Source organism: Mustela lutreola, chromosome 4 (assembly GCF_030435805.1).
Source record: "Mustela lutreola isolate mMusLut2 chromosome 4, mMusLut2.pri, whole genome shotgun sequence".
NCBI classification, from domain to species: Eukaryota; Metazoa; Chordata; class Mammalia; order Carnivora; family Mustelidae; genus Mustela; species Mustela lutreola.
The window spans coordinates 156,100,833-156,123,361 of record NC_081293.1 but is presented as its reverse complement, the minus strand read 5'-3'; the positions used below and the strand labels follow the sequence as shown (position 1 = coordinate 156,123,361).

Here is a 22,529-nt window from a genome sequence, read left to right as displayed (position 1 = left end):
TTCACTTCTTCACTTTCTCCCCTTCCTTTCATCCGGTTTCCTCCACATCTAATTGTCTCGGCTCATGTATTTAAAGAGGTGGCCGGAGAGAAGGCCTCATGTGGGCGATACACGGGTGGACAGGGCAGCACCCCAATTCCAGCCACGCAGATCTATCTGCAGGTATCTTAACACCCACCGACAAGCACACAAGACAGAAAAAAACCCAACAGGTTCAACCCTACTTTGGCATCAAGTGATTTAGGCCCCAAAGTACCAACTACTGAATGTAAAATTAATCACAAAACCACGCAAATGTTATGTATAACAAATTCATCTTTCTCATCAACTGCATTTGTGGTTTCTCTGAAAACAGTTAAACCAGACCAAAGAACACAGCCACCATGAAAGGAGCTAGTCTTTCTAGAATAGGAACGTCCATGGCAATGCCATTAGTGGTCTTTTTGTGTTTCAAAATTAATTTTTGTTTAGGTTCCAACCAGCTTTTTAAAAAGATTTATTTATTTGAGTTACAGAGAAAGACAGAGAGAGAGAGAGAGAGAGAGAGAGAGAGAGATAGCAAGCAAGAGTGGGGGGAGGGGCAGAGGAGAGAAAATCCAAGCAGATTTCTGTTGCACAGAGCCTGACACGGGGCTTGATCCACAATCCTGAGATCATGACCTGAGCCGAAACCAAGAGTTGGACACTTAACTGACTGAGCCACCTAAGCGCTCAGTTTTAACCAGTTTTATATAGATTTTGGAGCAAGGCGGCTTGAGTTTGTAGCCTGATTCTCCTCCCTAACAGCTGTGGGGTCTTAGGCAAGGGGCTTCCCTCAGTCGGCACCTGAGTCTTCTCATCTATGATTTGAGGATAAAAACAGGACTGGCCTTACAGAGTGAGTAGGACGATTAAGTGTGTTAATATTGTAAAGGGCTTAAAATGACGCCCAGCAAACAGTATGCGTTCCACAAATGATACTTATCATTGGCGTATTCAATTAAGCAGAAATGCACACAAATGTCTTTAAGAGAAGCACTTGATAAAATACTTTAAAAATAAGTTTATTATAACTAACGAATATAAAATCTGACAGATGTTTTCAAATATTTTTGCCAAAAAAGTAAAACCCTCCCCACAAGATATAGAGTAAGGACTCGGACAGAGTTTTACATGAAAATTAAACATGAAATTCTCATTCACTGGTTGGTCCCCAATGGCTCCAATACATTATTCTAAATAAAAGCCCATTAAAATTAACAAACCAACAAACTACTTGACACTTGCTTTCTACTGTCATTATGCTGCTCATTCAAAATGCTTTAGGACAAGGACAGTTAACACAGACTGCATGTGACAGGTATTCAAAGTGCACAGATCTATGAGACCACAAACACTCGCGATAAGAATACTGGGGTTGGAATTCAACACTGACTTACAAAATTAATCCAAGGAAATCTATGTACATTGTAGCCTTTGGCATCTGGTCTAATGTTTTTCTTCTTTATAGAGACATCATTTTGTCCAATCTACTAACCAGATTAAGTCAACCTTAAATGCATGTCTCATCTGACACAGATTGTCCACAGCCAATTTCACGTGAGGTAGTTGGGCTGTTTACTGACATTCTAGTGAAACTGTCATGACACTAGGGACTCAGACACCAAACATGCCACGACACTGGCTCATTAGCCTTCTGGAAGCGACAGAATACTTCTATCACCCTTCTTGTCATCCCTGAATCCACACACACCTTTGGAGAGATACATACACAGGAGTCTGTGACCTCATCCGTTTTGCAAGGGGTGCCAGCCATCCCAGGGTAGTTGCTGTTTATAAAGTTCAGGGAAGAAACACTGACCACACTTTAAAACCTATGTACTAGAAAGAATGGTGCTTAAAACAAGCAGGATCTCTTTCTTGGGTTCTCATATAGCTTAGCAGAAAACACCTATTCATTCTGAAAGAGAAGTGATTAAAAAGCCATTAAAAACCAGAAAAATCTTGCAAACTTTTGCATTACAGAGTCGTAGTTTTTTTTTTTTGTTGTTGTTGTTCCTTTTAATGAAAGGCTATATAAAAACAGTGGGGGAGAAAGATCAATGCATGCGTCAACCATACCGCCACTGATCACTGAACCATGCCCTGGAGTGCCTTAGTGCAGCAGTGCAACAAGAAATCATGCAAATGGTCTCTGTACACACGACTACTGGCTGTGACGGGAGGGGACCAGGAGTGTTTACAGAGATGGTCTGGTGAACAGTATGTTCGTGGAATTGTTGAATGATCCCTAACAACCTTGTAATTGATAAGCAGTCTTAAAATACTGTTAGACAGCTACTGAATATCTTTTTATGTCATTATTATGAAAGCCCTGAGTAAGCAACTGCAGGTTACAAAGGGACGTCCAGAAGCAGAACGTATTTCCAAATAAAGCCCTCTATAGACACCTCACACGGACAGATTTACCATACACGCTGATGCTGATGTACAGACCATGCCACATCACAGAGAGCATCTGATGTCAGGCCCTCTACGACCAATCACATCAGTTAAGCTCACAGAATGATAGCATAAAATATACTTTACTTACAAATTCTAAATCTAAAAATGTAAAAAAGGTTGGTCATCTACCTTAAAAACAAAAACAAAAACACACATACACACAAAACATCAGAATAGGAAGCTGAAGAGTTGTAAAACCCAGGACTAAAACCAGAAGCAACTGATTTTAATCAATGATTCAGAAATGCACCATTAAGTAACCAACTGCTTGTGGGATGTAGTCGTTTAAATAGAAAAAACCATAAAAATAATTTTCTTTCTGAAAGTCGCCTCACATCACCTTATATTGTTCGTGACCGTCTGACTCACTGCTTAAATGACGTTTCTTCACATATATGACTTTCATCATCAGACTAAGTCTCCTTAATACGATGCCTCTTACTTAAGAAATACTGATTCCTACCATGCATTTTTCTTAGTTAAAAGCACTGTTGCGAAATGTAAAGTTGAAAGCACTAACTTTTGGGACATCTACATACGTCCAATTAAGAGTTAAAAAGAGAAGCCCAAATACTTTCCCAGCAGCGCTCAATGGAGGAGAGGGCATTTGCCGCACATGGTGCTACCTGCTTCCCAGCTACGTGTGGGAACGGAGGGTCTTTAGAGAAGCTCCCGAAGTCCAAGAGAGGAACAGAACCCGCACTTACTGACACCTCACCCTGGGCTAGGTCTGTACTGGGTGCCCCGCATACATGTTTGGGGATGCTGCGGGGGGGCTGGGGTGGAATAGCTAAGACGGGGCATGGATTTGGTGCTCGGATCTGGTGCTTGGAGGGGGCTCTGCAGGCAATCTTTCATAAGAGAAAACAGGGGAGGGAAGCAATGAGGCTGAATTCTGGAGTTCAGATACCCCTTTGTGTGCAAACTGACATTTGAGGAAGCTTTATGTTCAGAATGACATGCAAAGAATGATGACAAGGTGCCCCAAGCCACCACTTACACATCCTAATGAACACTGCCTTTCCAAGTCCAGTCCGTGGGGACGGAGATGTTCCACATCCTGAGAGCCCTGCTTCCAGAACCCCCTACAGGGCCGAATCAAGAGCTGACGAGAGAACCATCTCCACCTCAGAGTCATAAGTTGGTTTTGCCCCCAAAAGGTATCCCTCTCACTTAACATTTTTCATCAGGATTAGCTATCTATAACAAATCAAATTTACTTTCAAAGGACAAAAAACTTGCCATCGCTGAAAGGATTTTTGTTCCACTGGACAACTACACGTCGATCCCTCCTACATGTAAAGTCTGGCTTCTCCTGTGGGAAGAAGTGCGCATATGATGAAATTATGTCTTTGCAAGCACTTTGTAAGGATTATCCAAATGTTACTTATTAGCTTCTACTAATTCCTAGAAGACAAATTAACCTTTTTCTTCCAGATCTCTCTAAAGGTTACTCTAAAAAAGGACTCCTAAAAATGTTCCGAGGAACGAAAGCAAGGTGATTCCTCTGTCCACAGGCAGACTAGTGTTTTCATCTCCTCTCACTGTCTTGGGGGAAGAAAGCTGAGATGTTCCAGAAACCTTGGAGGATCATGCAGAAAAGGTCTTAACTATCTTTTCTCTTTGTTCCCATCTTAGGCGATACTGCAGATTAGTACTTGAACTAGAAGCTAATGCCATAGCTCCAGGAGGAAGCTCTGACTGTGCCAAACTTCAGGCCAAGTTGAATTTATCACCTGTATATCACCTAATCTAAGCTGTTATTTAGGACTCTCCAAGCTTTATACCTCTCAGGCAAACTGAACACACTCCAGCGAGGAATGTACCTATCAAAAACCTTTCTATAGGGGTGGGAAAAGAGGGAGTACAAAATATAACCTATTCAAGTTATTGAAGCTACCCTGATCTGGGTTCCCAAGGATCCTAGATAATACTAAACTCTTCTTCCCCAGAAAACGGAAGTCTATAAACCAAGGCAGTACCTAAATACATGTAAAAGGATGATGCCGAGCAGCTTGCTTTCTGTGTGTACCGGGAGCCTCGGTGGCCAATCTGCAGTGGTTTTGTGTGCCTGCCCCTTTTCTAAGAGCCCACAGAGTTTACTTGAGGTGATGGGGGGGCAGGATGTCTCCTGGGGACATCCTCTCCCAACAGTATAATGCCTAAAGTGTCCTCATTCAAGGTTCAAGCAAAGACTGGCTGTTTTTTTTCTTTTTTTCCTTTTAGAAGGCTAGGTCAAGGACAGGAAGTCTGAGTTATCCTCTAGTTCTGCCATCATACTCACACTAATCAGAGGATATCCACACTAACTACTCGTGGGAGTGGGGGGAAATGACATACCCCCCTCAGCAGTTGTCAACAGCAAGTGCTAAAATACAAAAGAATCAATATTATTTTAGCACTGTTTTCCCCAGCCTTAAAACATTCATTTTTCTAAGTTTAAGCATTTTCCAAAGGTCCTTAGTGAGTGGAGTACCTGTTTCATTAACCCGAGCTAAGTGAATGCCAATTTGTTTAAGGACAAACAAAAGACAAAATCAAAACCCCTCTCTATGTCAGTCTTTGCCTAAAGAGTGGGTTCTCTTTGCCCTAGGAAAAGTATCATCTTAGGGGCTGCTCAGGTAGCATTCACCTGCGTCCTTTGAAGGAACTCTGGGGCACTACCTCCTGCTGGAACTTTTCCTCTAGCTACTAGAAGGAAGCAGCCCCCGGTGGGGAAGCCACCGTGACTTCCCACCCATGCCCACTCTTGGCACCTTGGCCTACTAGAGATTCCTGGTATCACACACTTTTCAGGAGAATGCCTACCCAGGGTTGCTGGATCCAAGTTTAAATCCCACCTTTAAATCTGGACACAGTCCCAAAGCTTTTGAGATTGATGAGCAACTGTCTTAGGCTTGCTGTGTGCTACTGGCGGCTATACCAGGATTGATCATTTTGCACATTCGGAACTGTGGTCTCTGAATCTGATGCCGAAGCCTGCTAGCTGGGCGCTGAGACCAGTTCAATCAAGAAAACTGTGAGCAAACTTGCTCCATTTCTCGCTCTCCCTTTAACTATTGTATTTCAATGGAAATACAATTTCCATTTTTGGGGGAAAAAGGGACCTATCATTTAGTTCATGTGGAAGATGGGGAGTCCTGTGAACTAGAATTTAAACTAGAATTTAATCTTGGGGTTCTTCAACCCTGGGTGCAAAAGAATCACTATATTTTATTCAAATGCAGATTCCTAAGTCCCACCCCCGCTACTCTGGTCCTTCAGGTGGGGGTAAAGCCTGGAAATTTGCTTTCTTTTTTTTGAATTTTTAAATTTTTTTATAAACATATAATGATGGGGAATTTGCTTTTTGAAGAAGCATGTGATTTTGATGCAGAGGTGGTCCAGATCACACTCTGGAGTGACCCGCATCCCTCAACTTCCCAACCTTACTTCTGAAATGGACAATAAGCTTGGATGTCAGTTTCACTGTAATGTCCAAGTCAGATGATGCCTGGGAAAGCACGCTGGCAAAGCACTGAATAGGGGTCATCTCGGGTGACAAGCTGCGTCACTGCCATGCTGTCCTCCACCGTGGGGTTGGGTATAGGAGCTGCAGTCTCCCCTCAGATAAATAGGGATGGCGCTCCTTGTATCTTCCTCCTCCCATATGGACAGGCCCACACCAGTGCCGCGAACACCTGGACGACACAGGCTCTTCTTGCTGACAGAACCATGAAGAAGAGGATTCTCTGAATGTCTAGGAATACCAGACTCCACATTTCAATAGCTTCCACAAAGTGACTTAGCTTCCCCCCAGTTTTTAGTCTAAGTTGACTGAAGCACTGGCTATGTGTTGTAGTCCTTGATACAGTATTTGCTCATTTTCAGCTTGGGTTTGGGAGGCCCATTAGAACTAAAGGGTAAAAATAAAACACAATACCAACAAATTAATTTGTTAAATCTGCTCTTACACTTGCTGTTCAAGTCTAATATAACAGCTATGATTTGGTTTCCAGGAGGCCCTTTGAACTGAAATATATAGCACCTTGATTTTTAAACACACAAAAGACATATGCATTTAAAAAAATTATATATAAAAGCACTAGGCTTTGCCTCCTCTCCATCCCGAGGAAGGGGTTGGAGAGAGCTGAAGCTGCTGCTGGAAATTAAGCAGGGCAACAAAACACTTTAGCAGACTTTATTCCCTGAAGTTAGGAGGCGGCGCGGTCCTGCAGACGTCATACCACCTCGTCAGACTCCAGTCCGTGGACCTCGTATAAAGTGTCCAGGATCGCCAGCTGCTTTTCCATGGCGGGGAGGTAGAGGCTGAGGTCCCTCTGCATCCCAACACTGAAGGCTGCTTTCTGGTGGTCGCCTTCCTTTATGGTTAATGCGGCGACAAAGTCTTCATAGGATGGAGCTGCCCTCAGAGCTAACTGCAAAAGAGCTGCCCATGAGAATCTCGCTGCATGGCTCTCGCTATCGCCCAAGTGCACACATGCACACACACTCACACGTACACAGAGAGAGCACAGCAAGAGTAAAACAGCAGGAATACACCTTCCAATCCATGCATATTTCAAACACCAACACAACCGATTCTAAGGCTGGAAGAAGCAAGCGTATACTTGGGCCATCCTGGGGATGAACGACGCCAACAAATCAGGGAATGCTGAGAGAAAAAAGAGTTTGAGAAAAGCCCCCTCTTCATGCATGGTGTGATCCAGACTATTCTCTTTGCGTCCTCAGAATCCACCTGCATACATGTTGCTCCCACAGTCGTGTTCCCACGTGGCCAGGCTTCCTGGGCATCTCATTTGTGTCCCTCCTCCAGATAGACTTCTTTGCCTATCTCTCTTTCTCCCTGCATGGATAATATTTCCTCTGCACCCTTGAATCTTCTAAAACGGAAGGGAGCTCACATTTGTTGTTTGCCAGTGCACCAATGCTATGGCATATTTGGCCCCAGTTAATGTATAGAAGGACCCTGTGCAGTTGATATCCCCCTTTTACAGATGAACATTATACAGCTAATGACTGTCAGGACCAGGATCTGAACTTAGGAGCGACTCTGTGTTTTTCCACCACGTTGCCACACCAACCCACTTCCCTGATGGAACGACTCCTAGACTCTGGATAGCTCTCTTCCCTTTGTAGGCCAGCTCTCCCCTAAGCCTGCCCAAATCTGCTATCTGGGATCCACCGGACTGGCGCTGCTGACAGTGCTGGAGACTATGGAATCTTGAATTAATTACTCCACACTCTTTCTTAAGCTTCCTTATTCTTTAAAAGTCTTTGAGAATCGAGCCACACCCCCTTTTTGCAGCTGGAGAGTGCCTGGCATGATCTGGCAGTGGTCAAAGCACAGGCTTGGATGAAGGAGACCTGGACTTGAATCCCAAACTTTTGCCATGTTAGCCTGAGAAATTTAAACAAGCTCCTTAACCTCTTAAAACCTCCATTTCCTCATCTGTAGAAAGGGTTGGTATCAATTTTCTTATTTGAAAGATTAATGGAATATGTATCACATATTCAGCCCACTTTATGATATGTACCAAATACTCAAATAATGGCAGAAGTACACGGGAGAGAGCAGAGAATGAAAGGAAGGCGATTATGTAAAGAATAATATGACAAAATTTCCTAGAACTGAAGGATATCAGTCTTCAGATTTAAAGACCTACCCAGTGCTCAGCAAAATGAATGATAAAGACTAAAAGGAGAATATCATGAAATTTTAGAATGTAGCGATAAAGATCCTGGAAGCAGCCAGAAGGTGATTTGGGGGCAGTTTATATACAATGGAACAGGAACTAGAATGTCATTAGAGTCTACGGTAGCAACAGTAGAAGCTAAAGGACAACAGAGGAATGCCTTCAAAATTGAAAGAAAATTATTATTAACCTAGAATTCTTTTTTTTTTTTTTTAAGATTTTATTTATTTATTTGACAGAGAGAGATCACAAGTAGGCAGAGAGAGAGAGGAGGAAGCAGGCTCCCTGCTAAGCAGAGAGCCCGATGCGGGACTCGATCCCAGGACCCCGAGATCATGACCTGAGCCAAAGGCAGTGGCTTAACCCACTGAGCCACCCAGGCGCCCCTTAACCTAGAATTCTATACAAACCAAAGCATCACTCTAGAAAAGTGCAGAATAAAGACATTTTCAGGTATGTAAGAACTCAGAAGTTTAGCTCCCTTGTACCACTTCTAGGAAGCAACTAGAAGACACAACTAAAACAAGGGAGAGGATCAAGAAATAGGAAAGTAATAGAGCCTGGGAAGTTAGTGTGAGATAGAGATTCAGCACAGGAAAACTTGTAAAGGAGAGCTTAATGCATAGCAGTACAACAGGCCTGAAGAGCTAATTAAGATTGGCATTGAGTTTAGAAAGTTCTGGAAGGGAAGTCTTCAAGAAAAAAAAAAAAGCAACACAGATAACATTATACATCTATGGCATCTATGGGTTCCGAATGATGGTGATTTGAGAGATTTGATAACGCAGAGGAAAATACAAAACCTGTATAGGAAAAAAAGGCCCATAGAATTTTGGCTCATCTTCATCATGTTAACTTGTGATGTAATTACATTGAGAAGGTAGAGCCAGGGGAAGGGAGATAGTGATAGTGAGGTCAAAGAAAGCTAAATTCTAATAATAACAGAAAGTCAATCTTAATGACTAAAATGGGTAAGGCCAAAAAGAACAGCAAACATTGTTAGGATTTTGGAGGTACTGGAGAAACAGTCACAGTAGTTGAAAGTGGCAGCCTCGTTGGAGTGAATCTGGGAAGGTATGGACAGAAGGTAGGGACAGCTATTTTTTGTTAAAACCTTTTTGAGCTTTTTGATTAAAAAAACAAATTAAGCTCTCTGCACATGTATTTAGGTACAATATAATCTGTGAAAAGTTTTCTCAAAAAGTATTTCTCAAAGGTTCCTAGGGGTCTGTGATGTAGCCAAGTCTACTTGGGAACCAGTGATTGAACTCAACTGAGGAGGAAACCAAAAAGGTCAAACGACAAATGGTTAGGACGCATGCCAGAGTTAGAGCCTGGCCTGGGCTTCCATCCTGTGCACTGCAACCGTCCTGTGAATTACAACGGCCTGAAGATAAAAGTTCACTTTTTGGCTGGTAAATGACTCAAATTCCTGGAGTGAAAAAGATGTTTCCCTGAGCAACTGAAAGCAGTTAATGACTCTGCCCCCTGCTGATCACTTAGCACACTGGGAAACAGTATACTTTCTACAGTAGGAATGGCTTGCAGAATAACAGGAGAGGGGCTGGAAGGGCCAATCTAGCTCTTCTGTGAATATGGCTGTTGGCAAATGCTCAACCTAATCTATTTTCTTAGAAACCAGCAACTATTAAAAATTATTGGCAATAATATCAAGAGCCTTCAGAATGTTCTTCCTTTTTAACTTTCGGTTAAAGTTTCTTTGTCTATGACAGGGTAAGTAAGAGAACACACTTTGCAACTATGAGATTACTAATCGTACGTAAAGCACTTAAAACACAGCTGGTGCATGGTAAGTGCTCAAAATTCTAAGTTCTAATAGTTCTTGGTATTAGACATAACAATTCCACTTCTAGGAACCTATTTTTAGGAAATAAAGAGTTTTAGTAAAAAATGCATGTAAATGGATGCTGTTGTATTTGTAACAACAGACTTGGAAACAGCTTAAACTTCTAGCACAGAGGCCTGGCAAATAAATCATGGTACCTCCATACTAGGGAAATATTATCCAGTCACTAAAAATAATGATTTTCCAAGACGTTATGGCATTTAAAAATGGCCCATGATAGAATCTTTAAGTGGGGGGAAAATAATACAAAATTGTACTACGAGGTAAATATAAAAAAAGTACATACACATACAGAGTATGCAAAATAATTTTACAAATGTAACATGTAGGTATAAAAATATAAACACCTATAAAGAGATATATATTTAGATAAATATATAAAATTAAATAGAACAATATTAAAAGAATATGTCAATATATATAAAAATAAAAGCTAAGAAGGTAAAACACAAAAATGTTTAAAATGGTTATTATGGAGTGGTGAGACTATGGACATTTTAATTTTTTCTTTTATTCGTCCATGATTTCTATATTTTTTAAATGAGTTTACATTACTATATACTGGGGAAAATGCTATGAATTGAAAAGTCCTCTTAGAGACTCTTAAGGAAATAAACTCTTTAGGAAATAAAGAGTTTTAGTAAAAACTCTACACTTGCATTCTTGTAGGCAACATCTCTTGGATCATTACTATTTGAGGATTAAACTCTGACTTCTAGACCACAACAACAGCTACAACACCACATTTAAGTTTCTTGTGAATAGGGCCAGCCAAGCGGCAGCTCTGGTGAGGATTCTGACTGGCGCACGGAAGGCAAGTGTGACACTCTGCAGCTTCTTCTGCGCTGGCTCTGGCTGAGTGAGCGCCGGGGTGTGGAGCTAGTCATTGCCATGCCCTCAAAACACATCTCATGTCACTACAACTTACTTCTTCCACTGTCAATTCTTCCCCCGTTCTTTACCTATCCCCTAATAAATCATAACCTAAACAGTTCTCACTGCAGGCAAATAATGTCTCTTATCCTTTAAATTAGTGAAAGACATGTGCAAGGTTATTTCTACCTTATGACTGGCCACAGAACACTCACCTTGGGCGGTGTTTGCTAGTGTCCGCTACACAAGGCTCTACCTTTTCACAGCTGTACCTAAGGCTGACCTCTCCTGAGATGCTGGGAGAATCACAGAGCATTACTGCTGGCATAAAGGTGCCCTCTACGCCTGGTAAAAAAAAGCAGGCTAACTGTTTTGTGCAGGGGATACTTATGCCCAGGTGTGTGTCTTCTTAGGTCAACATGCTGGGAAGGAAGGAGGAGCAGGGTAACAGGAGCCAAAACAGGTGGAAGACAAACACATTCAACAATGAAACAAACAAACAAACAAAAAACTGAGTAAGAAGAGGTTTCAAAGAAGCCCTGGCTGCTGGCATGCCCAGTTGAGTTAATATTCAAAACCAAAATTTGACTAAGTGGAAGACAAAATCAATTTAAAACCCGAGAATTAACAGGACCAAATACAACGGGCAGCAGAGGGAGCTATGAGCTTGAAGGCACCACACGGGCCTCCCATCACTGCAGAATTTTCGGCAGCTTCCTGCTTATCTCTGCACTGATCAGAGAGGCAAACATAATCTTTGAAAGTCACAGGAGCTGGCCAGGGAAAAGCTTGCTTGCTAACAGTCTTTTCCAGTCTAAACATTTTTTATTGCCAACATTTCCATACAACAAAGACCTTCAGACTTAAATAGGCAACACTGTGTTCTTATTCTTGAAAACAAAGCAAAAGAAACGCCATGCACACGAAACAAACAAAACATCTTGCTGGGACCATCAGAACACTGGAAGGCAGGAGGATTACTTACCGCAAAAACTCCTCGAACCACCCAGCCGTGGTGTTGCCGTAATGTTTTACCATATGCGTTATCTTGAAAAGAAGAAAAACTCCATGAGCCCCGATTTCACCAGAATCTGATGTGCTATTTGTAGCACCTCCTTCCTCAAGTACATGGTAGCATGATCCTACTGGTACTACGAGCTGACGAGAAAAGTCTAATTAATAGATTATGTCCCCCCATTTTTTTTTTTAAAAGAAAAACAGACAATTCCACTCTTACCTTGTGTAAATGTATCTGTACTTCAGTTTATTACCACAGTGGGAAAAATTCCCTCCATATAAAAAAATGAGGGAAGAAATTTGGAGAAAAATACACTATAAGAATATAAAAATGCAGGTCTCTAAATGTCCATCCCTTAGCTGTCCTCTTGGTTTTCTTCTTTGTAACCTGATCTGAGTCTCTTCAATTCTAACATCCTATTCCAGGATGTCAAATGCTTGTCTTCGATGTCCCTGTGACCCTGGATATACAGTATTAAACCAAGAAACCTTTAAAACTACTGTCGAAAGAACAGCTTAAAGTTACTAAGCTAGTTGTAAAGTACTTGGTGAGACCTATTAATGTAACTCATTCATATTCTAGACTTTAAAGATAAAAACCTATAATTTTTGTTCCAATGTGTTTTAAAATGAGATTCAAAAACTGGCATATAGTAATTTTAATTACAAAAAAAAAATCTCAAGAACAAAATAACTGCATTTTATGCAAGGGATGTGTTCCTAAAGACTTTGAATAACACATGCAAAATTCAAAACCAATTTTTCCATAGGAAGAAATGCATTTTCTGGAGGCACAGATCTATATCACCACAGTGTACTTGTATCAATGCTCCATTTCTTTTCTTTTCTTTTTTTTTTTTTTTAAGATTTTGTTATAGAGAGAGCACAAGCAGGCAGAGTGGCAGGCAGAGGCAGAGAGAGAGAGAAGCAGGCTCCCTGCTGGACAAGGAGCCCGATGTGGGACTCGATCGATCCCAGGATGTCCAGATCATGACCCAAGCGGAAGGCAGCAGCTTAACCAACTGAGCCACCCAGGTGTCCCAATGCTCCATTTCATTTCTAAGTGGCACCTCCAGTGTTTACAGAGTGCTCATTCCTAAGTAATAACATAGGATATCACAGGGGTCATTTAACCTTCTTCATGCTTTATCACCTCTAAACTTTATTCCGGGGGTGCCTGGGTGGCTCAATCGGTTAAGCATCTGCCTTTGGCTCATGTCATGATCTCAGGGTCCTGGGATTGAACCCTGTGTTGGGTTCCCTGCTCAGTGGAAAGCCTTCTTCCCCCTCTCCATTTGCCTGCCTCCCCTGCTTATGTTCTCCCCCTGCCCTGTCAAAAAAATAATCTTTAAAAAAAAAAATTTATTCCGAACAAGATTTTCATGTCCTAGTTTTAGCACCAGTACAAGTGCCGCCACCATTCAATCAATGCTTAAGTGACATTATAATAGGATATGGAAATATTTCATATGATCACAAGAGCAGATGTTAAGATAATGGAAAAACAGACACCAAACCACAGCCACAAGTTTATGCAGTTAACAACAGTGAGGCTGACAGAATACTGCCGAAGGATGTCAGGTATCTGCATTTTATTGGCCTTGTGGCTGCAGCTTGAACACACTTTACAATTTACTCAAGCCCTCTAGCTTTTCTTATTCCCTCTAGCTAATTCTTGTTAAACTTTTCTTTTTAAAATTTGGATGAGGCTTTATTAATACTTTTAGCTTACCCCACTATCAATTGTACATAATTCAACTTTGCACAAAATATAATCTGTATTTTGTATAAAAGAAGACTACACATTTGAAATATAACAGATTTCTTTCGTTATCTAAGGTTTTAGGAATAGATGGAGATGCCAGCATCCAATAAGTTCAAGTATGGAGAAGACTCTTACAGACAGCCTAAAAGAGAGTTCAATTTCATTTTTTCTTAGGACAAAGCTCAAGGTTCAATTTCATATTTTCTTAGGAGAACAGTCTGAATAGACTTAGGGTGTGCTCATAATGTAAGTCGTCTAATGTTAAAATTTATCTGGTTGTCTAAGGGGAAAGATGGTATTAGGGACACTTAGGTGGTATAAGACCTTAGTGAAGAAAGGGTTGCCGGCCCACTAAGTGTACAGTGCAGATGGGCAGAAAATAGTAAGCACAGCCTCTGAGGTAAATCAGGAAGATGATCAGCTTTCCACCCATCCTTTCCAAGAAGCCATTTGGGCTGGCAACACACTGTACAGGTCATGGGTGCTCACTCATGAAGTGAGCCACAGAGATAAGATAGTGGGAATACTTTGTATTTCTTGTGATCTTTATCCAGGTGAAGTATTAAATGACATTTTAAATAAATAGATGGAATTCAATGACTTTAAAATCTGCTGGCGGACCTTCATGATGGAATGAGGGTCTATCACACACCCCATACTGTGCAAGGCAGGGGAGACCCTTGAGTGATTTAAAATCAGTCAGTCCACTGCCCTCAGGAAGCTCCTGGGCTTATAAGAGCCAGCCACTTAACAAAGTGGCGTTCTGTAAATGGATAACTGCTAGAGTAACAATGTGTATACAGTGCTTTCTGCAGGAATAAAACGACAGAAAGGAACCTAGCTTGCAGACATGCGGACAAAGAAGTCTCAAAGGCTGGGTAGGGCAGGGAGAAGGGTGGTGGCTGGGGCTACAGCCAGCAAGCACCAAGGAGCTGGGAGAGACGGGGGCATGCAGAGCAATGGGGAGTAGCTCACTGGGGCTGGGGCCAAGTGGTGAGGACCTTCATATGCCATGCCAAGGATTCTGAAATCCCTTCTGGAGACCCAGTGATATTTCTAAAAAATATAATACTTAACTGTTTTTTTCCTAATTTCACAAGTAATGCATGCTCATTGTTCAAAGTAAGGAAAACACAAAAAGGAGGGAACTAAAGAAACCTATAATCATGCCTCCTAGAGAGAGCCACAGTAGGCATTCTGGGGTTATATTCTCTTAGTCTTTTTTCCTCCACAGACTGTATCATGATCTAGCAGTCACGATCATTCTGACTGGGAACTGTGGTAGAAGTTCGGTATGCAGCAAATGCAGCCTTCTGGGTTCCTCAGTCCTCAGCTCCAAAGCATTCCTGGCTGGACACTCTGCCTCTTTACAAAGGCTCTGGATCCAGTGCTATTCCAGCCGCAGGACTCTACACTTTTCCTACACGTTGCTCTTTAAATTCACCTTTCAAAAAAGCCCAGAAACCCTTCTCTATGCCACCTTTTTTGGGAGAGCAGGAAAACGAAGGTGCTGTGAGTCTCAATAAGGCAGGCAGTCTGGTCTATGGAAGGGAGAATGTTTGTTCAGCAGCATGATCTGTGTCCTCCTGCCTGACCCTCCCAGAGGAAGCAGCCATTCCTTGCTGGGCCTGCACCTTGTCAGGGAAGAGTTTCGCCACGGTACAAAATGTGGGCCAACAAGTCTAACAGAAGAGGGAATCATTCAAGAAAATTTGCGCTGGGTCCTGACCCAGGTCCAGGAAGACCCCTCTTAATATTTAAAACCAACAAACGAGAGAAAACTCCTTAAAAACAAAAACAAAAACAAAACCACAAAAAAACGCAATTTGCCAGAAGTCCTTAGCTGACTCCTACAGCTTCAAATATCCCTGCCACATGAGGCTGCATTAAAATAAAATGAAGTCTAAGTGTGACCTATTTTAGTTACCTAGAGAAGATTAGATAATGAAATATATAAATCTTCAATGTAATATCCATTCTTACCATAATGCATGTTCTATAATCTGGAAGTATTTTTGGCCTCTGAAAGACATAAATGATTCCCTTCTCCCAGATCTTTGAGATGTGTCAGTTCCTTAGAGACTGAATCGAAATTTCTGAGTAGGAAGCTTGACAATCACCCTGCTCAATTCTCTTCCTTTTATAAAAGTAGAAACAGAAGACCCAGAGAGATGGTGACTTGGCTAAGGTCACAAAGCTAAAAACAATGAGAACCTGGGGTATTCTTTTCACATTAACCCATTCTAAAAAACCAATATTTACTCTTTGTGAGACAAAATAACAAAAAGGAAAAATGTCCCTTTTCCAGCAAGAATTAGAACCTTATTCTGTTAATGGAAACAACAGAAATGTGATTTCTTTATTGGTAACTCAGAAATGTGTTGACTGAGGTATATATGTATGTATGTATGTATGTATAAAAAAATTCTATTTTTAAGTAATCTCTACACCCAATGTGGGGCTAGAACCTACAACCCTGAGATCAAGAGTCACCTGCTCCACTGACTGAGCCAGCCAGGTGCCCCAGATATTTGCTGAGGTAGTTAGGGATTGATTATGCCTAAACCTGTTACAGTAAGTGAGAGAGAACAACTTTTCCATTACTGTTGATAGATAACTGTTCTCTCCAGGAACTGCATATATGACAGTGTTTCTCTATTGTCAATCTGTAATTGGTAAGAATCTGTCAAGTCACTTCAGGTTGTAGAGAAGACAAAGGAGAGATACAAATCTAAAAGAGAACTTAGGAAGTAGGTAAGCCTTAAGCAGGGAAAGGTGGAATCAGTCATTCACTGAGTTTATGAGATGATAATCACCTCAGCTCTTAATAAGCTATGCAGTCAGTCCTTGGCAAGAATTAGGAACCAGGAGAGGTTTGAAAGTGAATAAATATGAAAAATAATACTGGGTGAAAAATAATGTATGTAATGTTACACCAAGTATTTAAAAGTTTAAAGTATGTAGTACACTCCTAGATGCTATTTGTAGGTACATAAATGTATAGTAAAAGTATAAAAACGTGTATAATATAATAAAAAGCAAATTCAGGGTGAAGATCTTCTCTAGAGAATGGAAGGAGTAACGGGGTTAAGGGTGGTACATGGGTACAGTATTGAATTGTTTTACATATTTGGTCAAGTGGTAGATATTTGTTCAATGTGTGAAATATTTGTAATAAAACAACCAAAAAATCAACAACAACAACAAAAAAACTGAGCTAGCTAGGAAAGTACTGAATTCTTTAATAGTGACTAAGCTTCAGGTAAAATGAATTTTACGAAGAAAAGCCAAATCAATAAATCAATAACCAATGGACAGAAGTGAAGCAAGTACCCAGAGATGCCCTTTGCTAACTTTAGGCATTATCAAGATAAAAACATGTATTAGAAACCAAGTCTACCATTCAAGAAAGGCACATGTTGTGAATAGTTTAGGAGAGGGACTGACTTGATTCCTCTTCCACAGTATTTTCAGAATAACTAGACAAGTTATGATTTGTTTGTAAATATCAGGTCATGAGTTCTGACTTTAGCTCTCTACACAGCTCTCTTTGTCTTGGAAAGCTTTTTATATTAAATACATTTAACTGAGCATCTTATGATAAATTTTCCCATTTTGTGCTAGAGATCTTGGTTGGGTGAGTGTATGCTTACTGACACTGAGTAGAAAGTGCAGAGTGTGTAACACTAAGTACCGTGGTATATGAAAGGCCAGAGCAACTTTTCTGCCATCTGCTTACACAGAGGCTTTCCAAAAGTTCTTTCTGATGTGGCATCAGCTATAGGGTAGACCATTCAACATATCGGCCTTGTGGACCTAACTCTTCCCTCAGAATAAACTTTAGAGAATGCCATAGGACATTTAAGCGTTCACAGAAGCTCTTGACATGAGACCACTCAAAACAGTCCACTCTGACCATCATGATGGAAAATCCAAGTGATAGTTCAAATGCGAAAGGGGACAGTACATAAGGCTTCTTTCCAGATGCTGGAAAAACTCATTCTAGGTCACAGAACTTCAGTAATACAATGAATAAACCTATACTCTCCAGAGAGTTAATAGATGTCAAGGTTTCCATTGTGTCATTTAGGATTTTTTAAAAAAAGATTTTATTTATTTGACATAGATCACAAGTAGGTGGAGAGGCAGGAAGAGAGAGGAAGAAGCAGGCTCCTCGCTGAGCAGAGAGCCCAGTGAGGGGTTCGATCCCAGAACCCTGGGATCATGACCTAAGCCAAAGGTAGAGGCTTTAACCCACTGAACCACCCAGGCGCCCCTCATATAGGAATTTTTATATAACACCTGTCATTTTCAAGGCCACTAAGATAATATAAGTTTTATGAACATTTACCTCAAAACCTTTCTTAAGCAGTATTTTTAAATTTGGGAGGGCTAGTCAAGTTTTATCCTTAATTTATCCCCATTATCTGGTTTCTAAGTTAGGAAAATTTTTGTCACTGGAGAACTAGCTAATTGTCATGAAAAGGAGGCAAAATGAACTGATGCTGTGGCACTAATCTCAGTGCTTTTATTCCAGTTTATTCATTAGTCACTCAGAAGAATCAAAATTCCCAAATAATCAAAATGTAGCCTAGTGACAGGTTGGCTTCAACGTCCTTGCTCTATTGGCTGGGTGCCAAACCTTGACCTGGATTAAAATCACCTAAAACTTGCTAACATGGATGCTATGTCCCATCTCCAGGGAGTTTTTAGCCTCAGGTGCTGGGTGGGGCCTGGCAGCCTCTATTTCTAGTAAGCTTGCAGGTAACAACGGATGTTCTCCTTGGACCATTTTGAGAACCACTGTTCTTGAGATATAAGGAAGGTATCTATCCTCTCTAGACCTTAGTTTACTCACTGTCAAAAGGAGTATTTGGAAGATTAAATGAAATGTCACTCAAGAACCCAGTGTCATTGCTACACTGGGTGCTCTATAAATGGTAGTTGCTATTACAGTAACTCAAATTCAATTTTAGAACCTAAAACATGCAAGCTATTTGCCTTTATAAATATAGGTATAAACCCTTTCTTTTACCTACATTCCTAAACTCCCTCATTTTAGACAAGGTATCAGTTCTACTTATAAAAGCTATGACTTCAAAACGAGAAGAGAAGCTGTTGACCCAGAGAAATCTACATAGAGGAGCCTATGGGCTTTAAGTAGTTAATGTGTAAATATTTCTTATAAAGCTGTATTTGTTTGCACAGAGCTTGCTGTGTCCACAACTGGAGGGGGGGGGTGGTTAGGAGAACTTTTCTCTACACTGAACAGCAGCAGGAAATTCGCGACCCCTACAAGCAAAACTATGATTTAAGTCATGAAAACTTCTAAAATAATCCTGAACATCAGGATGAAACTCTCAAGTTTACAGTCCCTGTTTCCCTCCCATTGAAAATAGTGCTGAAGGGGGAAGAGAGAGAAGGAAAAGCTGAGACTGACTGTGCTTATTGTGATTTCGAAGCAGCATTTCCCCTTCTAGTCTCCTCTCTTCAGAAGGGTCCAGACTCCAAATCAAGCAAAAAGAAGATGAGAAAAAAGACAGAATTAGGAGCAGAGCTATGGCAGAAAGGGGATATCCTTAATTTCCTCCCTAGCTCCAGGGCTAAGCTTTCCTTTTTCACTTGTGTGTCCAGTAAGCAGCTGGTTCTATTCTGCCTCCACTCCAGGGGAGGGGTGAAGGATGTCAGCAGTCGCAGCCAGCTTGGGCCCTCACACAGACAGCCGTAACAGAGCAGAGCCCACCAGGCACACTGCTGAGTCCCAGAGCTTCTGTATTTCCTGGGGGTAAAGGAGCCTTCCTCCCTGTGTGACATTTCTCTAAGAACTTAATATGGAGAGAAATGTCTGGTTTGACCCCAGAGCTTTGTAAACTTCTCAATTCTAATTTGGGACCAATAAGCTCCATTTTCTGACCAGTTATCAACTTCTTATGTCAGGATAATGAAAATATAAACAAGAGAAGCTAACTTCTTCTTTTTTTTTTTTTAAAAAAATTTTATTTATTTATTTGACAGAGAGAGATCACAAGTAGGCAGAGAGGCAGGCAGAGAGAGAGAGGAGGAAGCAGGCTCCCCACTGAGCAGAGAGCCCGATGTGGGACTCGATCCCAGGACCCTGAGATCATGACCTGAGCCGAAGGCAGTGGCTTAACCCACTGAGCCACCCAGGCGCCCAAGAGAAGCTAACTTCTATTAAGTATTTATTATGTACCACTTTACTAATCTTTTTATGTGCATGAACCTATTTAATCTTTACAACAATGTTTTTAGGAAAACGGTATCATCATTCCCATTGTGTAGATGAGGAAACCAGAAACAGAAAGGGTAAGCAAGCTGCTTAAGGGCACAATGCTATCAATGGTGGAATCCAGAGAGCCCAAGATCTTAATCAGTCCACAAGTCATACAGTTCCATGATACTGATTAGGGGGCATGAATAATTACAGTGGAAATACTTCGAGTACAGAAATCAGGACATGTGGGAAGAGTACAACAGACTGTCCTAGAAATTCAGGGATGTATGAGAAGTCCAAAAAATACACAGCCCAGGGATGGTGTTGAAGACCTTTTGTGGGAGAAAGGAGGACTTTTTTTTTTAAGAGTCTATTTATTTGACAGAAAGAGAGATTCTGTGAGAGCATAATCAGGCAAGCAGGAGGAGCAGTAGCGGCAAGGAGAAGCAGATTCCTCACTGAGCAGAGTATGATGTGGGGCTCAGTCCCACTGAGCTGAAGGCAGACACTTAACTGACTGAGCTGCCCTGGGGCCTCAAAATGAAGAGTCTTGGGGCAGGGGGCTCAAAGTGACTCTGCTTCAGATCTTTTGTGGCCTTAGCATCTATTTTAATCTCTATGAATTTTGGATTCCTAACCTGCAAAAATGGACTGACATAAGGATTAAGTCGTCTAAATTCTTCATAAAGTGTTACAGAAAAAAGTTTTTATTGTTTCACAGCATACTGGCAAGTTTCTAGATAGGAAGGCCTAAAAAAGTCACATGGGGGCAGAATCCCTCAGGACTCATGGCTCAGAGGGAAGATTAACAGAAGGAACCAACAAAATGCTGCCGTGAATACTAGCTCCCTTTCCACAACAGAAGCATCTAATTCATTCATTTCATTATTTATAATCATGGCTATTTAGAGCTTGCGATGTCCTTCTCTACATCACAATAATATAGGACTTCAAAGTAATATGGAATTTCAATACCCACTCCTTATCCCTCATGCCTCAAGGCCCATGCTGGGAGAATTTCTTCTGGATGAAGAGTGAGAATTCAGCCATTCTATCAAGAGGACTATGAGGATGTTCCCAAGCTAATGTTTTCCAAAACTGATCTGACAGATCCAGGTACCTACCCACACCAGTGTTTACTAAGCACCTTACAGGGTTTCAGTCCCTGCATTATAAGATGCTGGAGATACAGAATGACCTCTGACCAAGGCCTTCATCCTGGTTTCAGCTCTACTGCTACAAACATGAGGCATTTGAGGAGTACATGATGATGACAACCACGACCCCCCCTTTATCTGACTCCAGAGCAAATTCCTAGGGTTCCCCAAAACCTACCTGTTAAGGTCTCTAAAACTAGCTTCTCTTGGGACATTGATTTTGGAGAACTGCACTGTATTTGAAGATTAATTTAGGAAGAGCTCACTTCTTAAAAATATAAGGCTTTCCTATTAAGAGATGGCTCTCCATTAATTTAGCTCTTCTTCAAGATATACTGATTTTTAATAAGTTAGATCTACATTACGAGGTCACAATCTCATAAGATTTTTTTTTTTAACGGAGCATATAAGAAACAAACAATAATAATAAAAAAGAAAAGAAACAAAATCCACCTCAGAGAAGCAGAAATTTCCTCTATACCCCGCCTCCTCCTCTAGGGGTCTCCATTCCATTTTGATGATTCAATGGAATCATCAAAATGTAAAGGATACTTACTCAAGGCTGTCTGGATATCCTTTTCTCCGTTTTTCACTTCTGTCAAAAATCCCTTCAAAAATTTGAGACCTCTAAAACAAAAAAGAGGAAGAAATATTTTCAAAGTTCACTTATATTGAATGGGAATAAAGAAATGGCAGATGTCAGTGTCCTCCTCAATATCTCGAATATAGCAGCAAACAGGTCAAGTCACATGGAATTCTTTTCTGACTTTCTTCCCCGTCATTTCCTTTTAGTTTACTCTACACCCTTCTCATCTGATCTACCTAAACAGTGGTTTCCAAAAAGTGGTCCTGGGACCAGTGGGAACTTGCTGGAAATGCTAGTTTTGAGGTCCCACTCCAGACTTACTGAGTCAGAAAGTCTGAGTCTGGAGTGGAGCAATCTGTATTCTTAAGAAAGCCCTTCAGGTGACTGGATGCTATCAAAGTTTGTGATCCACTGATTTAAAGAGAACCAGTCAATTCTATCATCCTTTAAGATTCCTATGTTACATATACTATTAATATTAACGGTGTTCATCAGAAGGGAGGAAAAGAAAGAGTTGGCGTTCTATTCATCAGGCCTTCTAGAGAAGGTTACTGGGTTGGATCCTCCACTCAGAAGTACTCTTTGTATAACAGAACACTTTTTGCTGGTAGCATTTCGACTGAGCTGGATTTCAACTGTGGCCCCATCCCAGCTGCCTCACCTCTTTAGCCACAAGAGGGCTTCTGTAGCTGAGTTCCTAACCTGGGCTACGTCAGCCTCCACTTCATGCAGCACTATCTTCTGGAGGGTGGTGAACTCTTCCTTGTTGGTTATGTACTTCTGATTTACTTTCTGCAGGAAAAGCAGGGAAACGATCTAAGTTAAAAATGCTAAAGCTATCAAGTAAACCAA

At 41.1% G+C, this 22,529-nt stretch overlaps 1 protein-coding gene across 2 annotated transcripts in view; it reads right to left on the bottom strand.

Annotated features, from left to right (window-relative positions):
* Window positions 1–22,529, bottom strand: part of PLEKHA8 (pleckstrin homology domain containing A8) — a 58,498-nt gene that overhangs the window by 2,535 nt on the left and 33,434 nt on the right. The window contains exons 11-14 of one of the 2 annotated variants that reach the window (XM_059171468.1): window positions 22,339–22,469; window positions 21,648–21,718; window positions 11,906–11,967; window positions 1,028–6,902 (exon numbers count right to left, since the gene is read on the bottom strand). In XM_059171468.1, coding sequence (XP_059027451.1) covers window positions 6,705–6,902; window positions 11,906–11,967; window positions 21,648–21,718; window positions 22,339–22,469 — 462 coding nt within the window. In that variant the 3' untranslated portion in view covers window positions 1,028–6,704. Of the gene's footprint in view, window positions 1–1,027; window positions 6,903–11,905; window positions 11,968–21,647; window positions 21,719–22,338; window positions 22,470–22,529 lie in introns of those variants that run through there. The other variant, XM_059171469.1, reaches the window with a different exon arrangement.